We start from the raw sequence: 26,435 nt of genomic DNA on the forward strand, positions 1-26,435 counted from the left end.
CATTAATCTGCTTACAGATTTTTATTGGTCATGTGGGCTCTCTTTTATTTCAGTTAAACAGCTCAATTATTTTGTAGCCTGACTCTTCTTAGGTTTGACTTTTTCTTTGGGAGCCTGGACTCATTCCTGGAGTCAAACACCGCTGAAGCAGGGTGAGAGGAGACCAGTTCTCCCCAGGCAGGCACGGAAGAGGCAAGGAGATTTGTTTGGGTCACTTAGAACTAGAACATGGCTTTGAACGTCTGTGAATTCCTGAGTATTAAATCAGATTCCCTCCAGTTTTCCTTCAAGAGCCTTGTGTATGTGAAAGCCATCCCTGTACCCAAGACACTGGTAAGAATATTCTACTCCAGGATTGCTGAGACAAAGCCATGTTGTCAGTGGAAGGAAGGGTTGGGGGGTGGTTGCTAACATGGTGTAACATGATTCTTAGGGAACATTGCATTAGTTTTTCCCTTTTCTGCCTATCACCTCTCAGATCTCAGACCTGTCCTTTGCCTCTGAGCAAACAGCCTGCATCTGACAGAGCTCCGTTCACCAGGTTCCTCCGAAGGTCCTCCACAGCTCTGCCCAGGCAGCCCATGCGTGCCCTGGCCTTGGCTGCTGTCAGATGCTCAGGTGTAAGTGTCAGGGAATTCTCTCCTACTTTAGCTACAGAACGCATCCCTAAGGAGAAAGTCACTTGGGATTCCAACATTTATAACCTTGATTGAACATTAAATCTCTTATATGGAGTACACCTCACTTGTTTTCACATGTAAAATTTTAGGAGCCCTGATAAAAATGACAAATAGAATTTTTGTTGCCGCTTTTCAACATTTAAGGTACACATCACAAAATGACTTGTGGAAAGGAACGTCATGATGATATGGTGCAGAATTCCTTACTACTAGGCAGGTGTATGTTTGGTACAAACTTAATGATTGGCATTCAACAGCATTTGGTCAGAGTTTTATGCTGCATATCCACATTCAGGAGGCAGTTAAATGTGGTATCTTTGGATGGGCAAAAATTAACAGTAAAGAAGACGAGCAGATGTATTTTTGTTTGTTTGTTTCTTCTTTAGGACATGCGAGGCAATTTATAATTGAAGAATTTTTTTTCTACAAAATTTTATTTCTCATTTCGCTTAAATAATTTCTCGACATTTGGCTTGCAGAAAACTGCGAGTTTGGTTTTGTAGTAAAACCGTGTTGCCGATGAAAAGCATTCACATTTAGGCTTCTGCTTGTGTCATGTTTCAGACGAAAGACATTCTACAATCAAACCAGGAAAATGTGGAAATAGAGATTTATGATGGAAATGTTGACTCCATTTGAGCTGCAGCCAAACATTCATGAGGGAAAATTAGATTAAACAGTAACATGTTTAGAAAGACTTTAAATTATGACGGCTTTAAAAAAACATATGTTGTGGATGTTTCCCAGGCTTTGAGCGTACTCTCTCTGGCAGACTTGTAACCTAGCTCCTTGATGTTTCAGCCATTTATTAAATTCCCTTTTATCTTTCTTTGGACTAGTGGACTCAGAACGTACAGCCTGGAGTCTGGTGATTGGGAACTGTATCTTCCACATTACTCTAGGATCAAAACCTGATGTTGTCAGTGGAAGTAATTTTGTCCTGTCATACTGTATTATATTTATGAGCGTAAATTGCCATTTTAAATTGGGAATATAAAGCTACCAGTTACAACTGATTTATTCCATTTGTCAAAGCCTAACGGATACTCTGTGCAACTAATTTATTTTCATATACTACTCAAGGAGAGGGGGGAAGTGCTTCAGGTTGTAAGGAACTGGAATCTTGAGTTGGGGGGGACATGGTAATGGGAGGATTCATTGAGTGGCTGGGTGTAAATGCTAGCACAGTGAGTCTTCTGAAGAGTCCAGCAACATAGGACTCAGACCTGCTGGGTCTAGCGGGACTTACCCACTGTGGTGATATCAGAGCCTAAAACAGGTCAGGGGTCAGCGGGGATGCCATGTGCTGTTGGAGCTCCCCCTTACCAGATACGTGATTTGCAAATACTTTCTCCAGGTTGCAAATACAGTCTCGTTCCGTGGGTTGCCTTTTCATATCACTATTGACAGTGCCCTGTGATAGACAAAAGGTTTTGATTTTGATGAAGTCCAACTTAATCTAGTTTTGCTTTGGTTGCCTATCCTTTTGATGTCCTATCCAAGAAATCATTGGCTAGTCTAGTGCCATGACGCTCCTGCCCTGTGTTTTTCTTCAACGAATTTTATAGTTGCGGCTCTTACATGTAGGTCTTTGATCCATTTTGAGTTTATTTTGTATCTGGTGTAAGATAAGGGTCCAGCTTCGTTCTTTTTGCACTTAGATAATCCAGTTGTCCCTGAACCATTTGTTGAGAAGACTGTCCTTTCCCTCTTGAATAGTCTTGGCACCCTTGTCAAAGATCATTTGACCACATACACAGGGATTTATGTGTGGGCTCTCTTTTTTTGGTCTATGTAATCTGTCTTTATACCTTACCACACTATTTTTGAGTACTGTAGCTCTGTAGTAAGTTTTGAAATTGGAATATATGGGAGACCTCCAGTTTTGTTTCTCTTTCTCAGGATCGTTCGGTCTATTCAATGTCCCTTAGATTCCATATAAATTTTAGGGTTTGTTTTTTTTTCTATTTTCACAACACATGTCTTTGGGATTTTGGTAGGGATTCCATTGTGTCTGTAGATCGTTTTGGGTAGAGAATTGACATCTTAACAATACTGGGTCTTCCAATCCATGCACTTGGGATTTCTTGCCATTTGTTGAGTCCAGTACTTTTTAATATATATTTTTCGATGGCAAGGGTGTAGCTAGGCAGACTTGCTATTGGATCTTGCTCTGCCGTGGAATGCATTGTGCACCTTTAGATTGATGAGTCCGTTCAGTGTCTCAGAGCTGTCATTTCCTCTTCCGTAAATGGAAGTTGTGTGAATGTTAAATATTTTGTGTCTAGCAGTGTGTGTGTGACATCTTTTCCTTCCCTTTGTGCACCAGCTTTGTCCTCTGTGATTTCACCAATGCTTTGCCTGTTGCCTCTCACATTTTTAGACTAAACGCTTACCCCAGGATGCCTACTCTGATTTAAATTCCTTTCTCTGCTTTTTCCTTCAGTTTCCCCATTGCAGACTCCCGAGTCCAGTTTCAGGCCAGTGGTAACCACACCCCAGCTTCTGTAGGGATCTGATTTGCCCAGCCAGGCTCTTCAGTCTGTGTGCGTGGACCACTTGGGATCCAGCATGTGGAGAAGTATGGACTTGGATCAGCGGAGTCCATAGGGCCAAAGGGAAGGGGAGGGTGGTGGCAGTGGCTTTGAAGGGTGGCTAGCACCGCTTTTGGAATTAATGGTTTAATTACACTGTGTGCTTGTATAATGTTTTATATTTTCCAAAGTACTTTCCTACCCCATGGATCTGGAAGGTGAGTCAATAGCAGAAACACCTGAGGAACTTGTTAAAAACAGTCTGGGGGGCCCACACCCAATCTCATGAGTCAGAATTCCTAGGGGGATGGCTAAGGAAGTCATGTTCTTTAACACAATCTTCTCAGCCGATTTTCCGGCATCTAGCAGTGGTCCACTCTCAGACCTTGGGGAAGCCCCGACCCATCCCATCTGCTCGTTCTGGAATCTCCCTATATCCACAGTGTGACAGGGCATACCTGGACGTGGCTGATGATGGATCAGAGCGCCGCACCCCAGCAGGCACGATTTCTTGACCCCAGTCTCTCTCCTGTTTTCTCCTCCAGGGACCTGACTTCCCCAAGTCCTCTTTAGCATTTCTCCCAAAGCAAAAAAGAGCCAACCTCGTTGCCCTGTTCTGCCTCCGAGCTTTTCACGCGGACGTGAAGTCTGGGTCTGGTTTTGCTTTGTTTCTTTTCCTATAGGAGTCTGGGTCTTCGTTCACATTGGGTCACAGAGCAGCTAAGCCTCAGCATATTTATTCTAGCTATAAATTCCAATTACCCAGACACAGCTGTTCATTTTAGCAGGTATGATACGGCATAGGCGTTATTGCCTGCAAGAAGCACGTAAGCAGTGTTGGAAGCTAAGTTTACTTTTCACCACCTCCAACCCCCATGAAAGCTGCAAAAATTGCAAGGCAGGTCGGTATTTCTCTTGTGCCCAGATGAACCACGGGATTGAATTTCCAGTGAGGAGTGGCGAGCATTCGCGGAGGAGTCGAGATTTCACCTGGAATGAAGGTGACTTCAGACATCACTGTTTGTGTGTATCGAGTCCTTCCTGTGTTTCACGCATGCACCAAGCATTTTGCCTGCATCATCGCATTTGACCATGTCATCCCTGCCCCCTCCTGTAGTCTTCCTCAGCTTAGTGGCGGTGACTTCATCCTCCCTGTGAATTAGGCCCCAGGTCCTGGAGTCATCCTTGACTCCTCTTGGTCCCTCATCCTGCCCAGCCTGTCCGTCAGCGGATGCTGCCCGTTCTGCCCTTCTCATCCAGATCTAGATTCTTCCCTCCGGTACCTGCCTATCCTCACCACCTAGTTCAAGCACCCACCACCCTCCCCTGCCTGACTATCTCAGGGACCTCGCCGTTCGGTCTCTTTCCACCTTTGCCCTCCAGAGCCTGTTCTCACTGCAGCAGACAAGGTCACCAGAAATCTGAGTCAGGCTCCTCACTGTTCCTGCCGCCCAGAACCTTCCAGGATAAAAACCGTGATCTGGCCCGTGCTACCTTTCCAGCCCATTTCCCGGTATCCTTGCTTGTCTTTGAATGTTCCAGGCTAGCTCCCAAATGCAGTCGTTTGTTTTCCCTGATAGGAGTTCCTCACCCATCCCTCCTCCTGGCCACCTGTGTGACTCGTGCCATCATCCTTCCCATGGAGGTCTTCCGGTTACCCACCTTACCCTTCTGCCATAGCCATACCCATGCCCACACATCCCTAACCTTCTTCATCCTGTCCCTATATGACACTCATCTTTGGTGGGCTAGGTATTTACTTGTTCCCCTGTATTCTATGACTTCTGCCACAATATAGACGTAGGACTTTTCCTAGTTTGCACATCACTGTATCCCCAATCCTGGAATGGTTCTTGGAACGTAGTAGGCACCCACAAGTACCATTGAATGCGCACATGGAAACCTCTTGTATAGATGATGAAACTGAGATCCTCGGGGTGTAAGACATTCGCCCAGGGGAAGCACAGTGAATAATAGTAAATGACGAAGCCAGGCTTTGCACTTCGGTCCAACACCAATGTCTGTGTTCTTACTGTCACAGAGGACATGTAATTGTGGAGTGGAAGGGACAGTTCTGGGGAGGGAACTCCAAGAAGAAAGTCAGAGGTGGGAATGGGTCTGGTGACTGGGGAGACGTGAGATTTTAAGGGTGGTCTTAAAGAAGGAAACTAAATTTGGGAAGGACCTTAAGTGCTGTATTGAGGGGCTTGAGAAGTTTTGCTTTAAGTTGAAGATAAAAGGGGCACCTGGGTGGCTCAGTTGGTTAAGCATCTGACTTTTGGTTTCAGCTCAGGTCATGATCTCAGGGTCAGGGGCGTGAAATCAAGCCTGCATTGGGCTCTGTGCTCAGTACAGAGTCTGCTGGAAATTCTCTCACCCTCTCCCTAGCCCCTACTTTGTGCTTGCTCTCTCTCTCTCAAGTAAATAAATTAATTAAAAAGTAAAAAATAAATAACATACAGATAATAGTAACTCCTACCACATAAAGTTATTGGAATTAATACTTGAAAAGTCATTAGAAAATGCTCGCTCCATAGACAGTGCTCATACGTGTTGCAGTTGAGGGTACATCTTGCCAACAGAGCAAACCCAGGCTACTGTCACCAGAGTAGAAACTTCATGTGTTTTGGACTCATGTAAATGGTTTCAGAGTGATCCCAATTTCAGATTTCGTTTGTTTTCCTCAAAACTAACTAACAAATGTGAGTAAGTAAATTGCTTGGCATTCAGCTGTGAAATCTGAGTGGAAGCTATTTCAGTACTTGAGAAAGGGGAAAATAGGAAAATTTCAGAATCATGCATTTAACTTTAGTTTTCATCCTTGAGAATTGTGTCTAATGCTCATGGTGCATGAGAACCACCTTTTAAAGCTATGGATTCCAGAGCTCCTGCCAGACCATCTGAGCCAGAATCGTGGGACTAGAGCCCAGGAAACCAGGTAGAAATATCTCAGGTCGTCTTGAAAATTGGGAACCACTGGTCCAAATGACCCCCAGCCTGTTAAACTTTTTTCTTGGGGAGAAGGAATCCTTACCTTTTTGCTGAGAGATTGGGTCCCAAGTTTCAAGAAACCCTTCTAGTCGCCCTGTTTGTTTATGGAGGGACTCAGCCCTATGCTTTAGGGAAAATATCTGTGGCTAAAATACGAAGGGACCTGTAAATGCAAGTAAAGGGCAAGGCTTTCTTCCTCCAGACTGGAAGAACGTTCTGGTTATACGGGAGAGAATTCGGGAAAAACAGGTTGGTTCACCTGCGGTGACTGAAGGGTCAGTGGGAGTTATGCTTTAATCACTGGGGACGACTCACATTCGAGTCTGGGAACCAGCACTTCTCTCCGCATTGCCCGGGGTTGGTGGTGAGACGAGGCTTCGTGTGGCTCATGACATGCTGCCGTGAGAGGTAGGGAGGATAGTACAGACCCCCTGTGGCTCGCCCTTGCCTGCTGTCTGCCACAGTGGGCAGCACCCATTTATTTCCCTATGAAAAAGAGAAGTCAAACTTGCAGCCCTTTTCCTCTCGTGGCTGAGGGAAGAGAGAAGGCATTTGTGAGGTCTCATTCACCATCCTGTAGTAATGTCCCTTGCTACTCTCCGGTTTTATAGATGTGGGGGGTTTTAATCTTGGCAGCTAGAATGTGGAGGGGAAGGCGCACGGCTCTGAACATAATTGTAGCTGATGGGAGCGAAGGGCAACAGCACGAAATCCTCCATGGGACATCCTGTTGGCTGAGCTGCATTCTGGCACCCTGAGCCCACGCTAATCCACTTTGCTTTACCTGGAAGCTTTTATTGGTCTCCTCCAAGCCGAGAACCATTCTTCTGTGCCCAGCTTGGCACTTAGCAGATAGATGGGTAAGTGTTGGCTGCATGAATGCATATGATGTAGACTGTCATATAATGAAGGAACAGAAAAGTCCTTCCAGGGTAAAGTTTCAGGGTAAATGAGTGAGTTGGAGAGGGAAGGAGTCATAGAAGATGGCGTTGAATGCATTAGATTTTGTCAATTCTAACAGAGGTAGAGAGACTTTCCAAGCAAGGGGCATTGGCTAAGCAAAAGCATGGAGGTGGGAGGCTGTGCAGCTCTTTTCAGCCATACTGGGGTACTTGTGAATCAAAATTGTGCATTTTCATAATACCGCATTCAAATAAAAAGGAGAAAGGGCAGTGACTAAGAATGAGGATTTGGGGACCCCGGGAGGAAATCCCTTTTGCTCCTAACTAGTCATGTGACCTGAGGCAAACCACTTAACATCTGGGCTTATAACATGAGGGTGTCAGAATTGAGTAGCTCCGTTAAGAGCTAATGTTGTGATTGTGAGTCTAAAGCAGAGACTGATGCTCCAAACGCTAGACAGTGCTCTCTGGCACAGGGGAGACAAAATGCTATTGTTGGTAGCGTTGTGCAAGTTTTGATGTTATTGCTCGGTTGTGTTATGGTTGGGATTGTGTCCAGTCTATTGCTCTGGCAGTCAAATGCTTGAGACTCCCTTGAGACATTTGAGTAACTAGTAGAAGCCAACTGGGACCAAAATACCACCTGGCTGGGGAGCTGGGCCTGTGACTAGGTGATGCTAGGCTGGTGGGGCTGCCGCCTTCCTCAAGGCCCAGCACCTGCCCCTCAGACGGGTTCTAAGAAGGGCAAAGAGGAGGAGCAGGGGGAGAGCCTGCAGAGATGTGTCACCCCTGGGTGCCCAAATTCTTTCATGCTCAGTGACCCCACTCACGTCCAGTGGTGACCCTTGCGACTGACCTCCCTCTGCAGGACGAGGCGGGCCTTAAAGCATCCCCTCTTCTGAAATCCCCCCACTTCCTCCCGCATATGTGTACCCACCTGCTGCTTTCCCTCAACCCTATTCCTTCCCTTAAGCCTCAAAGCAATGGACGTCATATTTTTCTTTTTGCTTCAAGTTAGCACATTTGGATTAGGTTGGCTTCTTTTGGACAAAGTAATTCCGTTTTGTTTTGTTTTTATTCCTAAATTTTATAGGCCGTATGTAAATTGGAGAAGCTGCTAATTACAGTAGAAAGGATAAGGCAGCCTGCATTCTGGTTCTGATTCTCTTGACTCGCCGTCATTCAATTATAGGCAAATTACTTATTTATTTGCCCTAAGGTTTCCTTCCTTATCTGTTAATTGGGAAGAGAAGTCTCTCTCTTGTCTCTCCAGACGTTTTCCTAGGATCGAATGGACATAAAAGAGTTTTGAAAATGGCAAATCCCTAAATAAATGGAATACACATAAATTAACATTTTATGATAAGGGACAGATTATTAGTCAAACATATTCTTTAGGTTTACCTGTGATTTTTTTTTTAAGATTTTATTTATTTATTTGACAGAGAGATAGAGCCAGAGAGCACAAGCAGAGGAAATGGCAGAGGGAGAGGGAGAAGCAGGCTCTGCACTGAGCAGGGAGCCCGATGCGGGACTCGATCCCAGGACCCTGGGATCATGACCTGAGCTGAAGGCAGACGCTCAACCATCTGAGCCACCCAGGCGCCCGGTCTACCTGTGATTTTCATGAAGCTTCTGGTGATATAGATGATTTATTTACTTGTTGATATGGGATCGCTTTTCCCTGTTTGATATTCTGTTATATCTCAAGACTGATAATCATCATAATTGCAGTTTCTGGGTCTCTCTCTTATTCATTAACCTAGAAATTCAAAGAAGGTAGTGACTTCCCATGAACATAAGTTTATAAAAGGAAATAGGGTTTTTAGTGTTATTTTTATTTTATAAAATAATGCATGTCATATTAGGTGGTCATCTCTTACTTTTTTCCTTCGAATCAAGATCTTGGAGTTAGGAACTTTTAAAAAAATAACCCAAATTAATTAATTTCACATGCAGGTGACACCAGGGTCCTGGGTCCGGGGTGAGGATGGTGAGTGCAGGGACAAGGCTGGGAGGCCAGGTCTGGGTTCTCCTGCCGCAGAGTCCACTTTAGCTGGCTCTCAGAAGGGGTGCTGTGGGGAGCGGAGGTGCAGTGGACTCTCCTCAAGGGTGACAAGTGGGTGATCAGAGTCTGAGCTCAGTGGAAACATCTTACAGAGATAATGTCCAGTAATACTCTCTCAGAGTTTCGCCGGCAGTTGGGTCTGTTTCACTTCCAGCTTCCCCTTGCTCTCTCAACTCCTGCTCCGATCCTCAGTCTTAAGTGGGAACAAGCTTCCTTCCTCGTTGAGGGGGAAAGATCGTCACAGCAGAGGACTCTAGACACAGGCAGAAACCAACCACTGAACCCATTCGGGTTTCCTCATGCTTATTTTCCAGATGGGAATACTACTCCTCTCTGGCATTCTTGTGCTGTTTAATGTCTTCGGAGTGCTTATGCATGCTTTCTCGTTTGGTCCCACAAGACCTGGCTGAGGTGTGCTGGGCGGACACCGGCGCCATCGTGCAGATGGAACTGAGTCAGTGAGTGCGGGGATGGCTCAAGGGCCCACAGTGAATCATGTCCTCAGGGGGAGACACAACCTTCTCCATCCCAGACTTTCCAGGCACTCCTGCCTTGCAGGCTCGCAGCAGGTGTAGGGCGTATGAAAATATATGCCATTGCAAGGTATTACTCTTTTAACCACAGTGTCGTCCCAGTGTGTGGGAATAAAGGGCAATATTTTTGTGAAGACCTGCTATTAAAAAACCATGCACTCTCATAAATGAATCAGCAGTACATGTTGCTCAAATGACACAGATACACGCTTGCGTGTTTACGTATCTTACTGTGGGACTTAGAGCAAGGGGAAGAAGCTAATGGTCATCTCATTGGACGTGAGTAATAGGCTCTGAGTAATGTAACATCCGTTGGTTTTACAGACGATTTAAAAAGTCTTTTCCTATTTATTGAATTTAAAGTTGATATGTATGGGGATCTACATGTTCTTCATATATAGTTATGTAATTTGCACACCGTAGGAAAATACAAAGAAGAGCGAAAAGCATGCGTAAGCCTATCCGTAATAGGTAATCCCTCTCATAAGGTGAATGTGCTTCTTTGCAGTGCTTTTGTGTGTATAGTTTTAACATCAAGTTTTGTATTTGGCTCTTTTTACATTATCCTATGCTATAAATCCCAACATCATGCAGATTCAAAGAACCTTTTTTGGACTGGGTATCATATTCTGTTGTATCATATTTACCATATGAGGCATAGTAAACCCCTGGCTACTGGCTCTTAAGACTTCTCCAGATTTTTCATTCTGGTAGTTCTGGAGTGAATTTCTTTCTATCTGTGTTTTCCCCCACATCTCTTATTTCTTGGGTCGATTTTTGAGATAGAGAAGTATTGAGCCAAACGACTATCTTTATTGGGGTTCAGACGGAGGTGCTGTCTGCAGCATGGGAGGATCTCCATTGCTCCCGGTCCTCACCAGCACGGAGTGCAATGCGTGTGCACGTGCATGTGGATAACTTTTATAACACGCTGGTCAGAAGTGCTCTCCTATCCTTTTAACTCATTTCTTCTATTACTTATTATGCATGTGCGAATCTTACCCCGCTCAGCTTCTTGAGGATTAGCAAGCTCTGTCATTCATCCTTACTGCTCCCAGCAGCCCCCCAGCATCCCGTACAGTGCCTAGTGGAACTGAATACTTTTATTTACTGGGGTGACAAAGGCTTTTTTGTATCAGATAATAAACCTCCTAAAGCTGTTCAGGGAAACTCAGTATCCTGTAATTCAAATAAACATGAGAACTATGGGAAGGTGGCTCAGAGTGTGTGATTAGTGAATGGCGTTTGGTGTGTATTTGCTGCTAAAATTACTATTCTTTAACAATCAAATACTAGACTATCGCATGGATTGGTGGGGTTTTCTTTTCATGCCCTTTATGCTCAGTCGAAAGGGAGCATCTTCGGATTTGATGGCTTTTTGGTTTACTTGTTGCATTTTTACAAAGAACACATTGAAGGTAGCCACCTTGTGTGTTTGAATTCAGTTTTCTATAGTATTGATTGGAGTTTTGGGGAGCAAGGTGAGACAGACCTTCGCTCTGCAAGAGTTTTCCCTGTGGATTCAGTGGAAAATAACAGAAGAGAGTGAGAGGATTGGTTCTATCTGAGGAATGCAGCAGGAAAGGTCGTGAATAGTATTTTCTCCAGGCTCTAGCCTACCAGGTTTTTCTTTGCCACCCAGTGTCACTAAACCTTTATTTAAAGAATAACATAGATTATTTTCTGTGATTTTTATATGAAAATAACAGGACAGTCTAAATCCATGGGCACTAGATTAAAGTTCTTTTTTTCTTTCCTTGTGTTCTCCTAAAACACAAATGCCTCAGCTTAAATTATTAATTGGGACGTCTGATTTCCTACTGTGTCATCTGTAATTCAGGGGCCACATCGCTGAAAAAATGTATTAACTAATAACCTCCTAAGGGAAGGAGGTGCAGGGCTATCTCTTTTTATCTCTTTCTGATTTAAAAGATTTAATGGAAAACAGTCAATACTCACAGCTGTTCTTCTGTCTCCTTGAAAAAAAATTCCATGATCAAAATATTCCGTTTAACAAAATGGCTCTTTGTTTATTCTCCTTTGGACATTAGCTGGCTGACTGGATAGGAAAAGCAAAGCAGCTTACTACCAAGAATTGATTCCTGTTTTTTTTTTTTTCCCTGTTTTTTATTGACATACCTTAAGTTAGAAAGTTCCAAATAATCTCGTTATCATTTAATAGAGTCCCTAAAATAATTTTAAATGCAAGTTGTTGCCGGCAAGAGGGTCGTACCTGACTGGAGGTTGTTTGGGGCAGTTCCTTCACCTTCTGAAAGCTTCTTTTTGCCTCTTGGAGAATCAGCTCAACTGTTGCAGATCAGTTAATGCTTTGTGTTCCTGTTGTTATATGTGTAGAAACCAGCAGTTACCGCGTTATGTTTTGTAAACAAGGCTGTGCTCCTTGGGGAAAGTTATGTATCTTACTCATTTCAGTTGCCCAATTATAAGCCAATTAGTTAATATATATACTTATTTATATGTAAATCAGTTTTGTCAGCTAATATTTTTAGAACTTACCATATAGAAAACACAGGGATAAGCACTTTGCATCCACATTTCATTGAATCTTTAGAATAATCCTTTGAAATAGATAAAATCATTCCCATTTTACAGATAGGAAATTGAGGCTCAGAGACAATGTGTAACTTTGCCATAACCTTAGCCAGCATGTGATAGATCCTGGATATTTGCCGAGTGCCCATGTGCAAAGACATGCCCCTGCCTTCACAATGCTTAGAGTTTAGAGGAGGTTTGTGAGAAGTACATAGGCTGGTATACATAGATTTGGTATAATGTATGGTAAGGAAGAAGGTGCAGGATGCTATTGGAGCCCAAATGAAGATAAGTTAGAACCAACATTAAGATTTGAGAAGGCTTCCAGCAAACCCAACATAGGAGCTGAGGTCTGAGTAATAACACTTGGTAGCAAGGTAGAGGGAATGGGTCTCAAGGAGTCTTTGGGTGGGAGGAGAAGCCTGTGCAGAGCCCCTTGCAGAAGACAATTCAGGACAGGGGCACCTGGGTGGCTCAGTCAGTTAAGCATCTGACTTTTGATTTTGGCTCAGGTCATGATCTCAGGGTTGTGAGATTGAGCCCCATGTCAGGCTCCGCGCTAGGCATGGAGCCTGCTTAAGATTCTGTGTGTGTGTGTGTGTGTGTGTGTGTGTGTGTGTGTGTGTGTGTGTCCCCCTCTCTAAAAGAAAAGAAAAAGAAAGAAAGAAAAAAAATGCACTGGGGACATGGGGTGTGGAGTTTTAGCAGCTAGAGAAAGGGCCAGGCAACTAACTGCTTGTGGACCAGATCATAAGTGACCTATGCTACCTTAAGACAATCAATCTTTATTGTGACAGAAATGGGGGACTATTGAAGGGATTTATGATAATCTAGGAAAAATAAGGGAGTAGTTCTAACTGCGGTGGGAGCAGTTGAAATAGCGAGGTGTACGTGGATTTGGAAACATTCAGAAGTTAGAACTTATGGGCCTCGGGATGGATGTGGACTGTCAGGGAAGGCTGGATGAGCATGCTGGGCATGGGTGGCAGGTGCATGGTGGTGTCACTCCTGAGCTGGGTGGAGGAGGGTCAGGTGCAAAGGGTATGATGGACAGGAGGACCTAAGCTGTCATAACACAACCTGGCAGTGCTCTATAGGAGACATCGTTGGCCTTGTGGATAGGTTTCAGAGTCATCTGCATAGAGATGGTGTAGGAAACTGCTAGAACTGCACAAGGAAATACATGGAATTACGAAAAGGCAGCCTAGAATAAACTCTGAGTATCGTCAGCATTTAAAGAAGACCAGAGGAGGATCTAGCAAGGAAATCAAACAGAGAGAATCAAGAATCACTGTGTTCCCTGAATGTGCCATGATGATGTGTTGACTCAGTACTTTGGGGTGCTTTGGTTTATAACCACTTCAATTCAGATGGATGGATGTAAGTTAATCATGAGTGCCAACTAAGTGTCAAGCATGACTCTAGAGACTGGGGGTATAAACGTGAATAGGGTAGACAGGACCCTACTCTAATGGAGCTTACAGCTGATTCACTTAGATCTGTCACATGAGAGCAAAGACCTTGGATTTGGCCCTTTTATCCACCATGGATTACAACTCAGTATATACTCATAGGGTTCTAGTGGAGACCAAATCCTTTAGGCTCTTTACTGGGGTTCCTGCTTTACTCTGATGAACAAATCCTTAACTACACCAAGGGGGATCAGCTTTTCTGGGCACATCACTTGAGAAATTCCCCAAATAAGCAACGTGGAATACTTCAAAAAATTGTCTAACACCAATGTGAACATTCCACCAAGAAAAGATTTTATGCTGCTCACAAATCTAAGCTGTCATAACACAACCTGGCAGTGCTCTATAGGAGACATCGTTGGCCTTGTGGATAGGTTTCAGAGTCCTCTGCATAATCTTAGGTTATCCCTATGTTACAAAATCCCAAAGAGGAGAATTTTGCTCTTTTTAATATTCTCATGCCCTGGAATATTTATCTTTGGTACCGTCCCATTGTTTAGTTCAAGATAAATATCTAAGAGCTATTTTTCATGTCCAGATCTACCAAAAACTTAGCAGTCAAAAGTATGACTGTTGAACTTGTATATTTATGACCATTTATGACCATTACTCCTTAATAACAGCCCATTTGTCAAATTGTCTCATTTCCTTGATTTTAGTGGTCTTCTATGATAAGAATTTGAGTTAATGGATTGTTTTATAGCCCTTTAGCCAGAACTTCATTTAATTCCAGGCCGAATGTACCTGAACGTGGCAGTTTTATGGTGAATGCATTTCAGGTGATCAGACTCGCGGTGCAAGCCCACCTTCAGCTCCTTCCCTCCCTTCCTGGTCACAGGGAGGGGAAAAGTGGAGACAGTGTATTCCTCCTTTTATTCCCTGCCCAATTATACATGTTAGTATTAGAGCTGATGGAATAGGAGTATGAAAAATAGGCATTTTTACAGTAGTTAGGCTTTTATTATAAGTCTGCCATATAATTTTAACCATTTTTTGCCTTGAAAGAGGCTCATAATTTGTGTATTTTGTGGTTTTCAATCCATTTGCTACAGCTGCAATCCTGATAAGTGGCTCAATTATAACTGTAATATTGGTCTTAAAGACTCACTGATGTCTCATGGAAAACTTTGAAAAACATTCTATCTAAAGACAATTATGCTTAAATACCACATTTTCTCCATTTCTCTGTTCTGTCCTTTACAAATTATTGCCAAGGCCATTAGCATGAGAACAGATTATTCCTTCAAGCTCTAAAATTCTTGAATTTCTCAAGTTGTGGCTTGCTGCCTTACTGAGCTAGCCCTGGCCTCCCTGGAGGCCCCACCACCACCCGTGAGGACACACAGGCTCACATGTAGAGTTTTTTCAAGTGCCCACAGAGTGCTGGTGACAACTTTCCATTTTTGCTGGGGAGCAAGAGCCACAGAACTGGATGAAAGCTAAGAATAATTGGAAACTGTGCCGGGAGGGGCAATGTCTCTGACATCCAAAATGAGCTCAGAGAAAGGAAGAAAGCTGTAGAAACATGTTAGAGGTCCATTTTAATTAATGATCATTCTAAGGTGAGCTCTGTACCTTCTCCTGTCTCAGCAAATGGTCATGTCTGAGTTTGGGGAATTACCTGGGTATTTGTGCTGCTGATTAGGCCTGCCTACAGATTATTAGTCTTTATTAAGTTTCTTTATTAAGACCTAAAGAATGAATTAAATGACCTCCTTTTTTTTTTTGATGTTGAATTTTTTTTTTTTTTAATGACACCAAGTTGGCAGTGTGAGTTCAGTTGACCATGAAGTTAGGAAAGTAGGATGTTTTAAGATACCCTTAAGAAGTACCTTCATTAGTTAAGGCAGGAGGGGCAAGTGGTCAGGGTGGTGCCCATAAGATGCACATGCTGGGGTCTGTTTTATTTTACTCCTTAATATTTGATGAAATAACACTTCCATCTTTTGTGGGAAAATACCATGGCGTTTTTGTGGGAGAACGCAGCAGAACTCTCCCAGCAGTGTTTTGCCATCGGTTAGAAGGACGAAATAATGTAGACTCACGGGCAGGAAGGACAGGAGCAGACACACAGTTGTCAGTAGAACAGGGATGTGGGGGTTCTGCGGGTCATACGGCTTCGTCTCTGACTCAGACGTGAGGCCCCGGGGCCTGTCTGACCAGGTCCTCTGATCAGTTTCCCTTTGCCATCCTTTTGGGGACTGGTACCGCTCGAGGGCATACATCCAGAGCCCCAGGATGCTGGCACCGTGCCACCTTAAGAAAAATGGAGTGCTGCAAACAATCTGCTGCTTTGCCCAGCTCCGAGCAGGACAGAGACTGATAGGGGGATGGGCTATTTGGGACTTCTCATTTCTCACTGTGTCTGGGATGGGCCGTCAGCCTAATAGATGCCACTGCTGAGATGGTTATAGGATGAAGTATGGCATGCTTTCCTTCCGGACCGTTAGAGGGCATGTCTGGAACCACCTCATTTGGCTAGGACAGCGGGGGAGATGGAGGGCGGAGAAGCTCCTTCCAGAGTGGCCTCGCTGTTGACTTTTATGTTCAAGGTAACCTGTTCTTGTAAGGATCTGGGCCTGCCTTGGCACAAACAGCATCCTGCAAAGAGTCGTCAACCATCCATGTTTATCTGAGTTTCTATAATGAACATATTTCTGCAAAATTCTTAAACTTTGATGATGGCAGTAGATTCTGTAACTATAAGACCTTTCCATTTATTTTATTTATTTATTTTTAAAGATTTTATTTATGTATTTGACAGAGAGAGAGACCCCGAGAGAGGGAACACAAGCAGAGGGAGTGGGAGAGGGAGAAGCAGGCCTCTGCCAAGCAGGGAGCCTGACGCGGGGCTCGATGCCGGGACCCTGGGATCATGACCTGAGCCGAAGGCAGACGCTTAACGACTGAGCCACCCAGGCGCCCCCAGAACTTTCCATTTAAATGTCAAATATTTTATTTTCTAAAAGGTTACTACTGCCTAACATGTGTGGTTAGCAGTTTATTCATTTATTTAATAATATTTATCGAACATCTACCACACACAGGAAAGCGTGCCCTGTGTGGCAGGTAAGGGGTGAACCTAACAGACACAGCCCTGGGGCCTTGTGGTGTGAAGGTGTAGCAGGTGGGTGTTTGGGAAAGAGAGGGCCCCACGGGAGCGTGCTGCAGGGACACCAGTCGGGGGATGAGGGCGAAGGCTTTTCAGGTCGGCCCAGACAGCGTCAGCTCTGTTTCCAGGGACAGCTCAGATGCGGGTGCGGAGAGTGGGCTGCTTGAAGAATGGAAAGGCACTCAGCATGTCTGGGCCATAGCACAGAGGACAAGGAGGGGGGACCCCAAGACATGAGGCTGCAGACTGGGCAGGACAGACTGGGAAGAGACTTATAAGGCAGAGTTTGGATTTTTATCTCAACAGAGATGGCAAGTCTTGGGGCGCTTGGGTGGCTCAGTCGGTTAAGCAGCTGACTCTTCATTTCGGCTCAGGTCCTGATCTCAGGGTGGTGGGATTGAGCCCTGCGTCTGGCTGGGCTGGGCATAGACCCTGCTTAAGATTCTCCCTCTCCCTCTCCCTCCCACCCCACAATTGTCAACCAGGGCAAACATGGGAGGACAAGTTCAGAAGTGGGGAAGTTTGTTAAGTGGTGACAAAAGACCAGTGAAATTGTATTGACTTTATTTCCCCCCTGAGAAGTAAGAAGCTGCAATTTTTGTTGCAATGTTGGGGCAAGAGGTGTGCAGACATCAGGTCTTTCAAAGGGCTGCTGTGGAGATGGGCAGGGAGACAGAGGGATGAGGCCTGAGCTGGAGAACTCGCTCAGGCTTTGCATACTAGCCTCACAGACTCACCAGAAACCCCGAAAGACTTTCTTTAAACACAGCTCTGTGCTTTGGAGGATTGCATTTTGTCCTGTTCTGTAATGGTGCGCACCTGTAATTATTGTGAGCTCTGTGCTTTGTCTGGGGGCCAGTCGCAGTCCCCTAATTCCTGCGGGCTCTTCTCTAAGATACCATGCTTTTCCTGTCTTCTGTCAGTCTGGTCTCTGGAAACACCAGTCGGGCCGCATGGCACACCGCCCCGCACTTGACATTCAGAGGGGATTTGAGCACAGAGGGTGTATAAATACCTGGTCAGTACAAAAGAATAAATTTGGAGACATATGTTTGCAAGATGCCTCCTAGATTATACCTTCATTACCTTCATGTACGTGCAACTAAGAGTGCAGATTTCTAGCTTTCAGAAACTTTTCAGCTGAGGGGCGCCTGGGTGGCTCAGATGGTTGGGCGTCTGCCTTCGGCTCGGGTCATGATCTCAGGGTCCTGGGATCGAGCCCCACATTGGGCTCCTGGCTCGGCGGAGAGCCTGCTTCTCCCTCTCCCTCCGCTCATGCTTTCTCTATCTCTGTGTCTCAGATGAATAAATAAAATCTAAAAAAAAAAAAAAAAAAAACTTTTCAGCTGAGGGCTGCCTGGGTGGCACAGTCATCTAAGTGTCCGACTCTTTATTTCGGCTCAGGTCATGATCTCAGGGTTGTGAGATCGAACCCGGCTTCAGGCTCCACACTCAGCATGGAGCCTGCTTGAGATTCTCTCTCCTTCTCCTTCTGCACCACCCCCCAACTCACTCACTCTCTCTCTAAAAAACAAAACAAACAAACAAAAAAACCCCTTCTCAGATGACTGCTCCATAGTAACAGACAAAGGTGGAAAGTTAGAACTTGCAAAAAAATGTAATGATGAGAGAGGCACGAGTCCTACGTGCCAGGGGCCTGTAATGCAGGCATGTTGCCCCAGATCCACAGCTCTTCATCTGCACCCCTGCAGGGCGAACATGATTCACTGAGGTAGGGGTGTGTGTGCATGCGTGTGCACACGCATGTGCATGTCTGTGTCTCCCTCTCATCCAAAGCCTCACGCCCAGGTTCTGGGTTATTTCACAGGTCATTCCAAATCATGCTTTAGTTTTCATTTCCTCCACTGTTTTGCTTTCTGCATTTCTCCCTGTTTAGAGCCTATGCCATTCCTCCTTACTGTCTCCTTTCAAAGACATTGATTTTAATTCTTCCCCATGGGCTATAATATTTTTTTAAATTGCATGATCTTAACATTTCTAATATATCTTGTTTAAAAACAAGTGCTGTAATTGTTTTGAGGTGTTTTCGTTTTACCACCGTATTAAAAATAATGTATTTAGTAATGTTTTTAAAAGGAAGGTGCTCTCTGTAATACTTTGTATTTAGAAATATTTAGTAGTGCTTTTAGAAGGAAGGTGCTGTATGATTCTGTCAATAGGGAGATTGACTTTGGGGAGCTATGGCAGCTGGAAAATGTTGGTTAGAGGGTAACTGCAGGAGGGGGTCTGTTGCACCTTTATTAAATAATCAGCTACTGTGTCTGGAATTTTTTGGCTTTGAATACTTTGAATTGTTACAGCACATATGAAATATGTTCAAGGGTGTATACTTAAAATATTAGAGCAGGGACCTTGCCCAAGAAGCTCTGGTTTTGATATTGTATTCAAGGGCCAGAACTATAATTCCAACTCATTTCTTCATGGATCAGGCAGTCCGCCACATAGTACAAAGTAGTTTGGTCATTGAATTTACTCTCCTTGGTCTTGAAACTGAATATAAATGTGGTCTCTTAGAACATTTAAAATTGATCTGGACTTATACAGAAGTCTACTGAATAAACCAAAAAAGGTAATTAATTGCCTCAAGCAACAGAAGAATCCCATGGGTAGAGCTGGTTTCAGGTCCAGCTGGAGTCAAGAGCTCTGTCCTTAGGAATCCTTCTTTCCCTCCTGAGGCTCAGCCTCCATGCTTTTGTTCCCGTTCTCAGTCACGTGGGCAAGGCGAGCCCAGCAGCTCCCTATTTCTGTTCTACCGCCTAAGGGCTGCCAAGAATCAGAGCACCAATGCTGCGGGGTGGGGGGTGGGGGCGGGAGGGGGTGGGGGGTTGCTTTTCCTGGTAGGATTGTCATTGGCCTGGCTGGTTCTTGGGCTCATCCCTGGACCAATCACTGTAGCTGGGAGATGCTGCACTTTTATTGGTCAAACCTGAGTCACGTGTTAGGGGGTGGAGTTAGCCCCACACGAATTAAATCATTTTAGAGGTAATCTTACCCAGAGGGATTCAGGAGAAGAAAGGGGAACAGATCCTAGGCGGGAAAAATCAGTTGCTGCCTGCTACAGCTAATGTTCTTATCACAGACCACAAATTTAAAAATCACAATTGAAGGAATATTCTCAGAAGATTTCTTTGGGGAAGGGTTTTGTGTGCTCTGAGTTTGCCCTTGTTTCTCTGCTTCTTGTCAGGTGTGATAATAAAGTTCAGCACAGATGCATCTGTTTTTAATTGTTTCTATTATTTATGTTTTAAAATAATAGTTCTTATTTTTTGACAACATGTTGTTTTCCATCTTTTTTTTTTTTTAAAGATTTTATTTATTTATTTGACAGAGAGAGACATAGCGAGAGAGGGAACACAGCAAGGGGGAGTGGGAGAGGGAGAAGTGGGCTTCCCGCGGAGCAGGGAGCCCGATGCGGGGCTGGATCCCAGGACCCTGGGATCATGACCTGAGCTGAAGGCAGGCGCTTCATGACTGAGCCACCCAGGTGCCCCTGTTGTCTTTCCATTTCTGTGTCTTCCATTCCATTCCAATCTGTGGAATAAAGATTTTTTATTTTTAATACTGTCTGTTATAAACCATGATAACGTTAGGAATGTAAGGGATGTGAATGCTCAGAATATTGATTTTCAAAATAGAGTGACTGCGGATAATTTTATGGTTTGTTTTTCTGGAAGTAATTATTCAGTGCATGTGTTGTCCTCGCTAATCCTGGCTTTAAGGTTTCCTGTCTTACACATCTCCTGGCAGATGGCTTAACCCCAGAGCTGCCCCAGGGGTGTGGTGAGTGGGTTACCCGTGTGGGAGGTGGTGGTTTTGCTCAGTTTGAAGCGGGGGTGGGGTTGGGCCAGGTGTGGCCAGGGAGGATAAAGGACTTTCAAAGTCATGGTTAAGATGGCTCTTTGCATTGGCCATATTTTTATGTAGGGATTTGTTATGTTTCTGCTGTCTTCAGTGATCATCAGTCTAAATTTTCCATTCTTAAAAATTTTTTTTTTCCAAAATTTCCAAAACTGCATCAGTTTTGGGAATTTGTGGTTTGCTAGGAAATCATTCGTTTCCTTTGTGTTTTCAAATTTGTTGCTATACAGTTGCTTGTGGTATAATTCTTTTAGACTTAATATATATTTTAATCCCTTGTATATATGGTAATATTTCCTTTCTCATTTTCAAACTTGTATAATATTATTCTTTCTCTCTTCCTTTTTTAGGCTTGGGAATGAGTAGATCTTTTTCCTTGCTCTTTTTTAAAAAGCTACCTTTTGGATTTGTCCATCCATTTTCTACCTTGTTTTTCCCTTATTCCATTAATTTCAGCTTTAATCTTTATTCATTCCTTCTTTCTTAGTTTCTTTTGGGGCATTTTGTTCTAATATCTTAAGGTGGTAAATACTTAGTTGCTGATTATATTTTTTGAAAGTACTCAGTTTGGTGGTTTTAGTGGGCAAGGTTCTTCCTTCTGTAACAGGATACTTACAAATTAATAGTATATACCTGAGCATGAGTGTCCTATTAATGCTTGCTGAGAATTCACATAGCTCTGTACCAGCCATCGGAAGTAATTCATAAGCTTTCAGATTTTGTTGTATTCTATAAGCAGGAGAATTATCAGAATTTATAGATTAACATTGTTTTCTTTCAATATATCAGTTGTCAGTTTTCAGTTTCCAGGAAAGGATTCGATAATAGCCTGAATTGTAGAGGAAATAACTCTGATTCAGAATCATCCGTGATCCTTTTAAACACAATGATTCCAAGTGACATAGATAAGATGCAGTCATCTCTCTTTCTGAGAACCATGGACGGACGCTCGTCTGGTGCACTGAAGCATCTGATTGTGCTTTCCCTCTTTGTTTACCACATCCTAAAATATCATTATATTTCCTCAGTTATGAAGTTGCCCTGGGAACAGACAGCATCTTATCATGCCCAGACTGAGTTTTTTCCACTGAGGGAGAAGCAAGCTGCCATGATAAGAAAATATCAGTTATTCCAAGAGACTACTGCATGTTCATCTCAAAACCATTAAGAAGCCACTGGAGGGGCACCTGGCTGGCTCAGCGGGTAGAGTGTGTGACTCTCAATCTTGGGACCATGAGTTTGAGCCCCATGCTGTCTGCAGAGATTACTTAAAAAAAAAAAAAGAACCCATTGGAAAGAGTTCTAATACTGTTCAGCTAGTTGGAATTTTACTATTTTCTAACCGAATTGCAGTTGTTTTTTATGCTTTGGTGAGGACTGAGGGAAATCAGCTATGTTATACCTTTATTACCATCATTATTTTCGGGAGAATTAGAGTCATTCATGCATTCTTATGCCCACAAGGAGAAAGTTTCCCATAAGTTGGGAAGATACGGCATACCTGGAAAATATTTTGTCTAAATAAAGATAGAACAAATTGAAAAAGTAATTAAAGAAAAAAGTTGATTAAAAGTCAAGTTTCTACTGACCACAAAGGTAAATTGTGCTTTTATTTTACCCCTGCACATTTGTCAAATTGCTAGTGGCATGATGAACTAGAAAGTTACACTTAATCAGATACCAAATTCTTCAAGGCTCCTTCCCACGTTAATGGGGATCTCTGCAAGGTCTTACTTGATTGTGAGACCACGTTCTAGAAACTCATTTGCTAATGCCTGGTATTGGCCCTTTTGCTGCTGGACATTTTGAATTTAAATATTTTGAAAGAAAGCATAATCATACTCAAAAAATTACATGACCGTTGTGTTACTCTATCACTAATTGACATGTTGCTTATTTAATTTAAGCCAGGCCACATTAATAGGTAATGTTGGTACAGAGATGAAAGGTACGTTATGTTCCTGCTTAGAGGAGCTTGAAGTTAGCTAATGGAGGAGACTGGTCAGCAAACCAGCCAGTAAGAGTATAAGGAGATCTGCTACCATAAGTGTAGATGTGGGTGCTGTGGGAACACAAAAGAAGCACTCTTTGCTCATATGTGGGCTGAGGGAAGGTTTCTTGGAGAGAGTAATGCTTGACTCTGGGGTATAAATTCTAGCCAGCCAAGTCGAGAGCGAATGCAGAATGTTCCAGAGAGAAGGAGCAGCATGAATAACAGAGACATGAAACTTGATGACAGTTTGGGGGAATTGGGGATGGGCAGAAGTTGGAGAGGACAGATGAGAAACCATACGTAAAATGTATTGAACTTGAGCTACAAAAATTGTTAATGGTTATTTTCTGTGTTTTAATTCAGGTGAAGGAAATACTCAAGGCCAGATGTCTTAAGGAATGCTCTTGAAAGGGACAGAGGTGTACAAAATTATTTCAGCAACTGAGAAGCAAGCTGGTTTTGGAGAAACCATACTCTGAGGATGTTGTTTGCTTTTGGTTAAAAAGAGAAAGTACGGCTGCAGAGGAAGGGCTTCAGGCTAAACGCGCATTTAGGATTGCACTGTAAATAACAATGTAATTAGATTCACCTCAGTCTTGCAGGTGAGACTTGGAGCTTCTTGGCTCCGCAGACATGAGTGACCCGAGGCAGTCACAAGAAGAGAAGCACAAGCTTGGCAGAGCCTCTTCGAAGTTCAAGGATCCTCCCAGAATCATGCAGTCTGATGATTATTTTGCTCGAAAATTTAAAGCCATTAATGGCAACATGGGCCCCACCACTTCTTTAAATGCCTCAAATCCCACCGAGAGTGGTGGTCCGGCTAACGGTACCCCAGCTGTGCCCAAGATGGGTGTGAGAGCAAGAGTGTGCGAGTGGCCTCCCAAGAAGGACTGCTCCAAGGAGCTAGCCTGCAAGGCACTGTGGGAAAGCCGGTCTCAGACCAGTTACGAAAGCGTCACGTCCATCACACACAATGGGCAAAACGACCAGAGCGATGGTCAGCAAGAGGAACAGCTTGATCTAGACTTTGTGGAGGCGAAGTACACCATTGGAGACATCTTTGTTCACTCTCCTCAAAGAGGACTGCACCCCATAAGACAGAGAAGCAATAGTGATGTCACCATCAGTGACGTCGACGCTGAAGACGTCTTAGACCAAAACGCAGTGAACCCCAACACCGGGGCCGCCCTCCACCGCGAGTACGGAAGCACATCTTCCATTGACCGGCAGGGCTTATCTGGTGAGAACTTCTTTGCGATGCTCAGAGGGTACCGCGTAGAGAATTACGACCACAAAGCAGTGGCCCCTTTTGGGTTCCCTGAGTTTTTCCCCTGCGATCCTGCAATCTCTCCCAGCCTCCATGCAGCAGCACAGATTTCTAGAGGAGAATTTGTCCGCATCTCAGGATTAGACTACATGGACAGTGCCCTCCTCATGGGGAGAGACAGGGACAAGCCTTTCAAACGGAGGTTAAAGTCGGAGTCGGTGGAAACATCCCTCTTCCGGAAGCTGCGGACTGTTAAAAGTGAACACGAAACTTTCAAGTTCACGTGTGATCCGGAAGACGGTCGTCTGGAGCGGGGTGTTCGCCCTTGGAATTGTCAGCGGTGTTTTGCACATTATGATGTCCAGAGCATTTTGTTTAATATCAACGAAGCCATGGCAACGAGGGCCAACGTGGGGAAGCGGAAAAACATCACCACCGGGGCCTCGGCAGCATCCCAGACTCAGATGCCAGCAGGCCAGACGGGCACCTGTGAGTCCCCTTTGGGGAGCAAGGAGGATCTCAACTCCAAGGAGAACCTGGATGCTGATGAGGGTGACGGGAAAAGCAACGAGCTGGTCCTGAGTTGTCCGTACTTTCGGAATGAGACCGGCGGGGAAGGTGACCGTAGGATCGCCCTCTCTCGGGCCAGCTCGTCATCGTTCGGTTCCGGGGAAGGCTGCTCCTTCGAGTCCTCTCTGAGCTCCCACTGCACAAACGCAGGCGTCTCCGTCCTGGAAGTGCCCAGAGAAAACCAGCCCATTCACAGGGAGAAAGTGAAGCGCTACATCATAGAGCATATTGACCTTGGGGCCTACTATTACCGCAAGTTCTTCTACGGGAAAGGTAAGGGAGAGTCCTGAGTGTGTGTCCTGAGTGTGTGTGTGTGTCTTGGGCTGGTCATCATATGCTGCTTTGGGCTGCAGCACCTTCACTGGGGAGTCCAAGGCCGTGGTCCACTGGGCTTTCGTGGATCCTCCGTTGCTGCCAGACTAACCCCTTCTTTCCCAGTGTCCTGCCTTTGCTGGTTTATACTCCCGAGTGTGGAATCACCACCTCTCTTTCTCTTTCTCTTTACCCATTTGTGAGCATCACAGATGTAAGACTTGCTCTGGATTTACCTCTTTTCAGATCTCCTCCCTGGTTAAACTTCATCCCTCTCTTCTTCCTCTGATTAATCTCTCCTGCTGTTTACAGTGGATCATTCTGTCGAATTTTTCTCCCCACTTCTAGCCTTTTCTGTACTTTTCCCCTACACCTTTGCTTCATCTTCTCACTTCTGCCTTCACAGCTCCTAGTGCATTGGAAGTGTTAGTTAAATCTAACTAAGAATCTAAGAGAATGTATGAATTAGCATGATAGACAAATCGTTTACCGGCAGTTCCATAGATGGCCTTAAATGTTAGGATGCAGATAATCCTTTGGCATTGCGGTTTTAGAAATTCTCTAAGCCTAGGCAAAATAGTGTTTACTTTTATTTAGATTTTCAGGTTTGAAGGATGCAGTCCTCAGAAGTCATGCAGTTGAATCCTCAGCCTTTAAATAAGTGTCCTTAGTTATTCCAGGGACATGAAATCTACTCTGTTGGAGACTCCTACAGAGAAACAGGTCCCACACACCTGTCAGTCACAAAAGCACCATAAAAACACTCAAGGGCAGCCCGTTGCCTTATTGGGTGTGGCTTGCCACCTGAGCTCCTTCCTTATAGGGCAGCATGCTTTTCAGGGCTGTCTTTTTCTGTTTCCGTGCCCCTGGCCACCCTCCTCACATTCCCAGGTGCCACCCCTCAGAGCACCTAAGGAGGTGGGGGTGAGCCCAGCCAGTCTGGTGAATAAACTGTTCTGCCGTGGGTGTGGGTCCCCGTGAGCTCACTGTACTTGGAGTTTATGCAGTATCAGTTTCTATCTTCACAATGTTTGCATGTCATCTTTGACTCCAGTTGGTTCTTTTTGGTGATGGGTCGGGTATTACTCAGACCTCAGGAGACATCACTCCATCCACGTCAGTGTCTGGAGCCTTTTTCAAACTTTTGACTACAGACTTAAAAGAATTTGCTTGTCAGATAGATTGCAGTCACAACTGTTACATCCATAAGTTTTTTTTCCCTCATTTTTTGCAGCAATTCAGATTTAACCAATCATCCATAATCCTAATATTGTGAAATTGTAGAAATGGGTAGAACAGTTATGATATTGGGTAAGCAGTTTGGCTAAGTAGGCACTTGCATTACAACCGATCATATATTTGAGTTATGTTTCCCTTTTCATACTGATGATATAATGGGACTGAAATAATTCCGTGAGCAGGTCTTGGGCCCCCCACGTGTGTCCCTGTGCTCTCGTCTCAATGCCAGCCCCCGATTGAACTCAGAGAAACTTGGACTTCCCTTTTAGTCTGTGCTGTGAAAGCATGAGTGGCCCTCATGATTGTGTTCATTCAGCGGCAGCACGTTAC

General features: G+C 44.3%; 1 protein-coding gene across 7 annotated transcripts in view; it reads left to right on the top strand.

Moving 5' to 3' along the window:
* SIPA1L2 (signal induced proliferation associated 1 like 2) overlaps positions 1-26,435 on the top strand; it is a 213,519-nt gene that overhangs the window by 84,916 nt on the left and 102,168 nt on the right. For 5 of the 7 annotated variants that reach the window (XM_073879047.1, XM_073879048.1, XM_073879046.1 and 2 more), the window contains one exon: positions 23,081-24,827. In XM_073879047.1, coding sequence (XP_073735148.1) covers positions 23,351-24,827 — 1,477 coding nt within the window. In that variant the 5' untranslated portion in view covers positions 23,081-23,350. Of the gene's footprint in view, positions 1-3,160; positions 3,262-4,032; positions 4,216-23,080; positions 24,828-26,435 lie in introns of those variants that run through there. The other 2 variants (XM_025850782.2, XM_073879050.1) reach the window with 2 other exon arrangements.

The sequence above is a fragment of the Callorhinus ursinus genome, unplaced genomic scaffold (assembly GCF_003265705.2).
Source record: "Callorhinus ursinus isolate GAN/ISIS: 27379988/994484 unplaced genomic scaffold, GSC_fseal_2.0 scaffold32, whole genome shotgun sequence".
NCBI classification, from domain to species: Eukaryota; Metazoa; Chordata; class Mammalia; order Carnivora; family Otariidae; genus Callorhinus; species Callorhinus ursinus.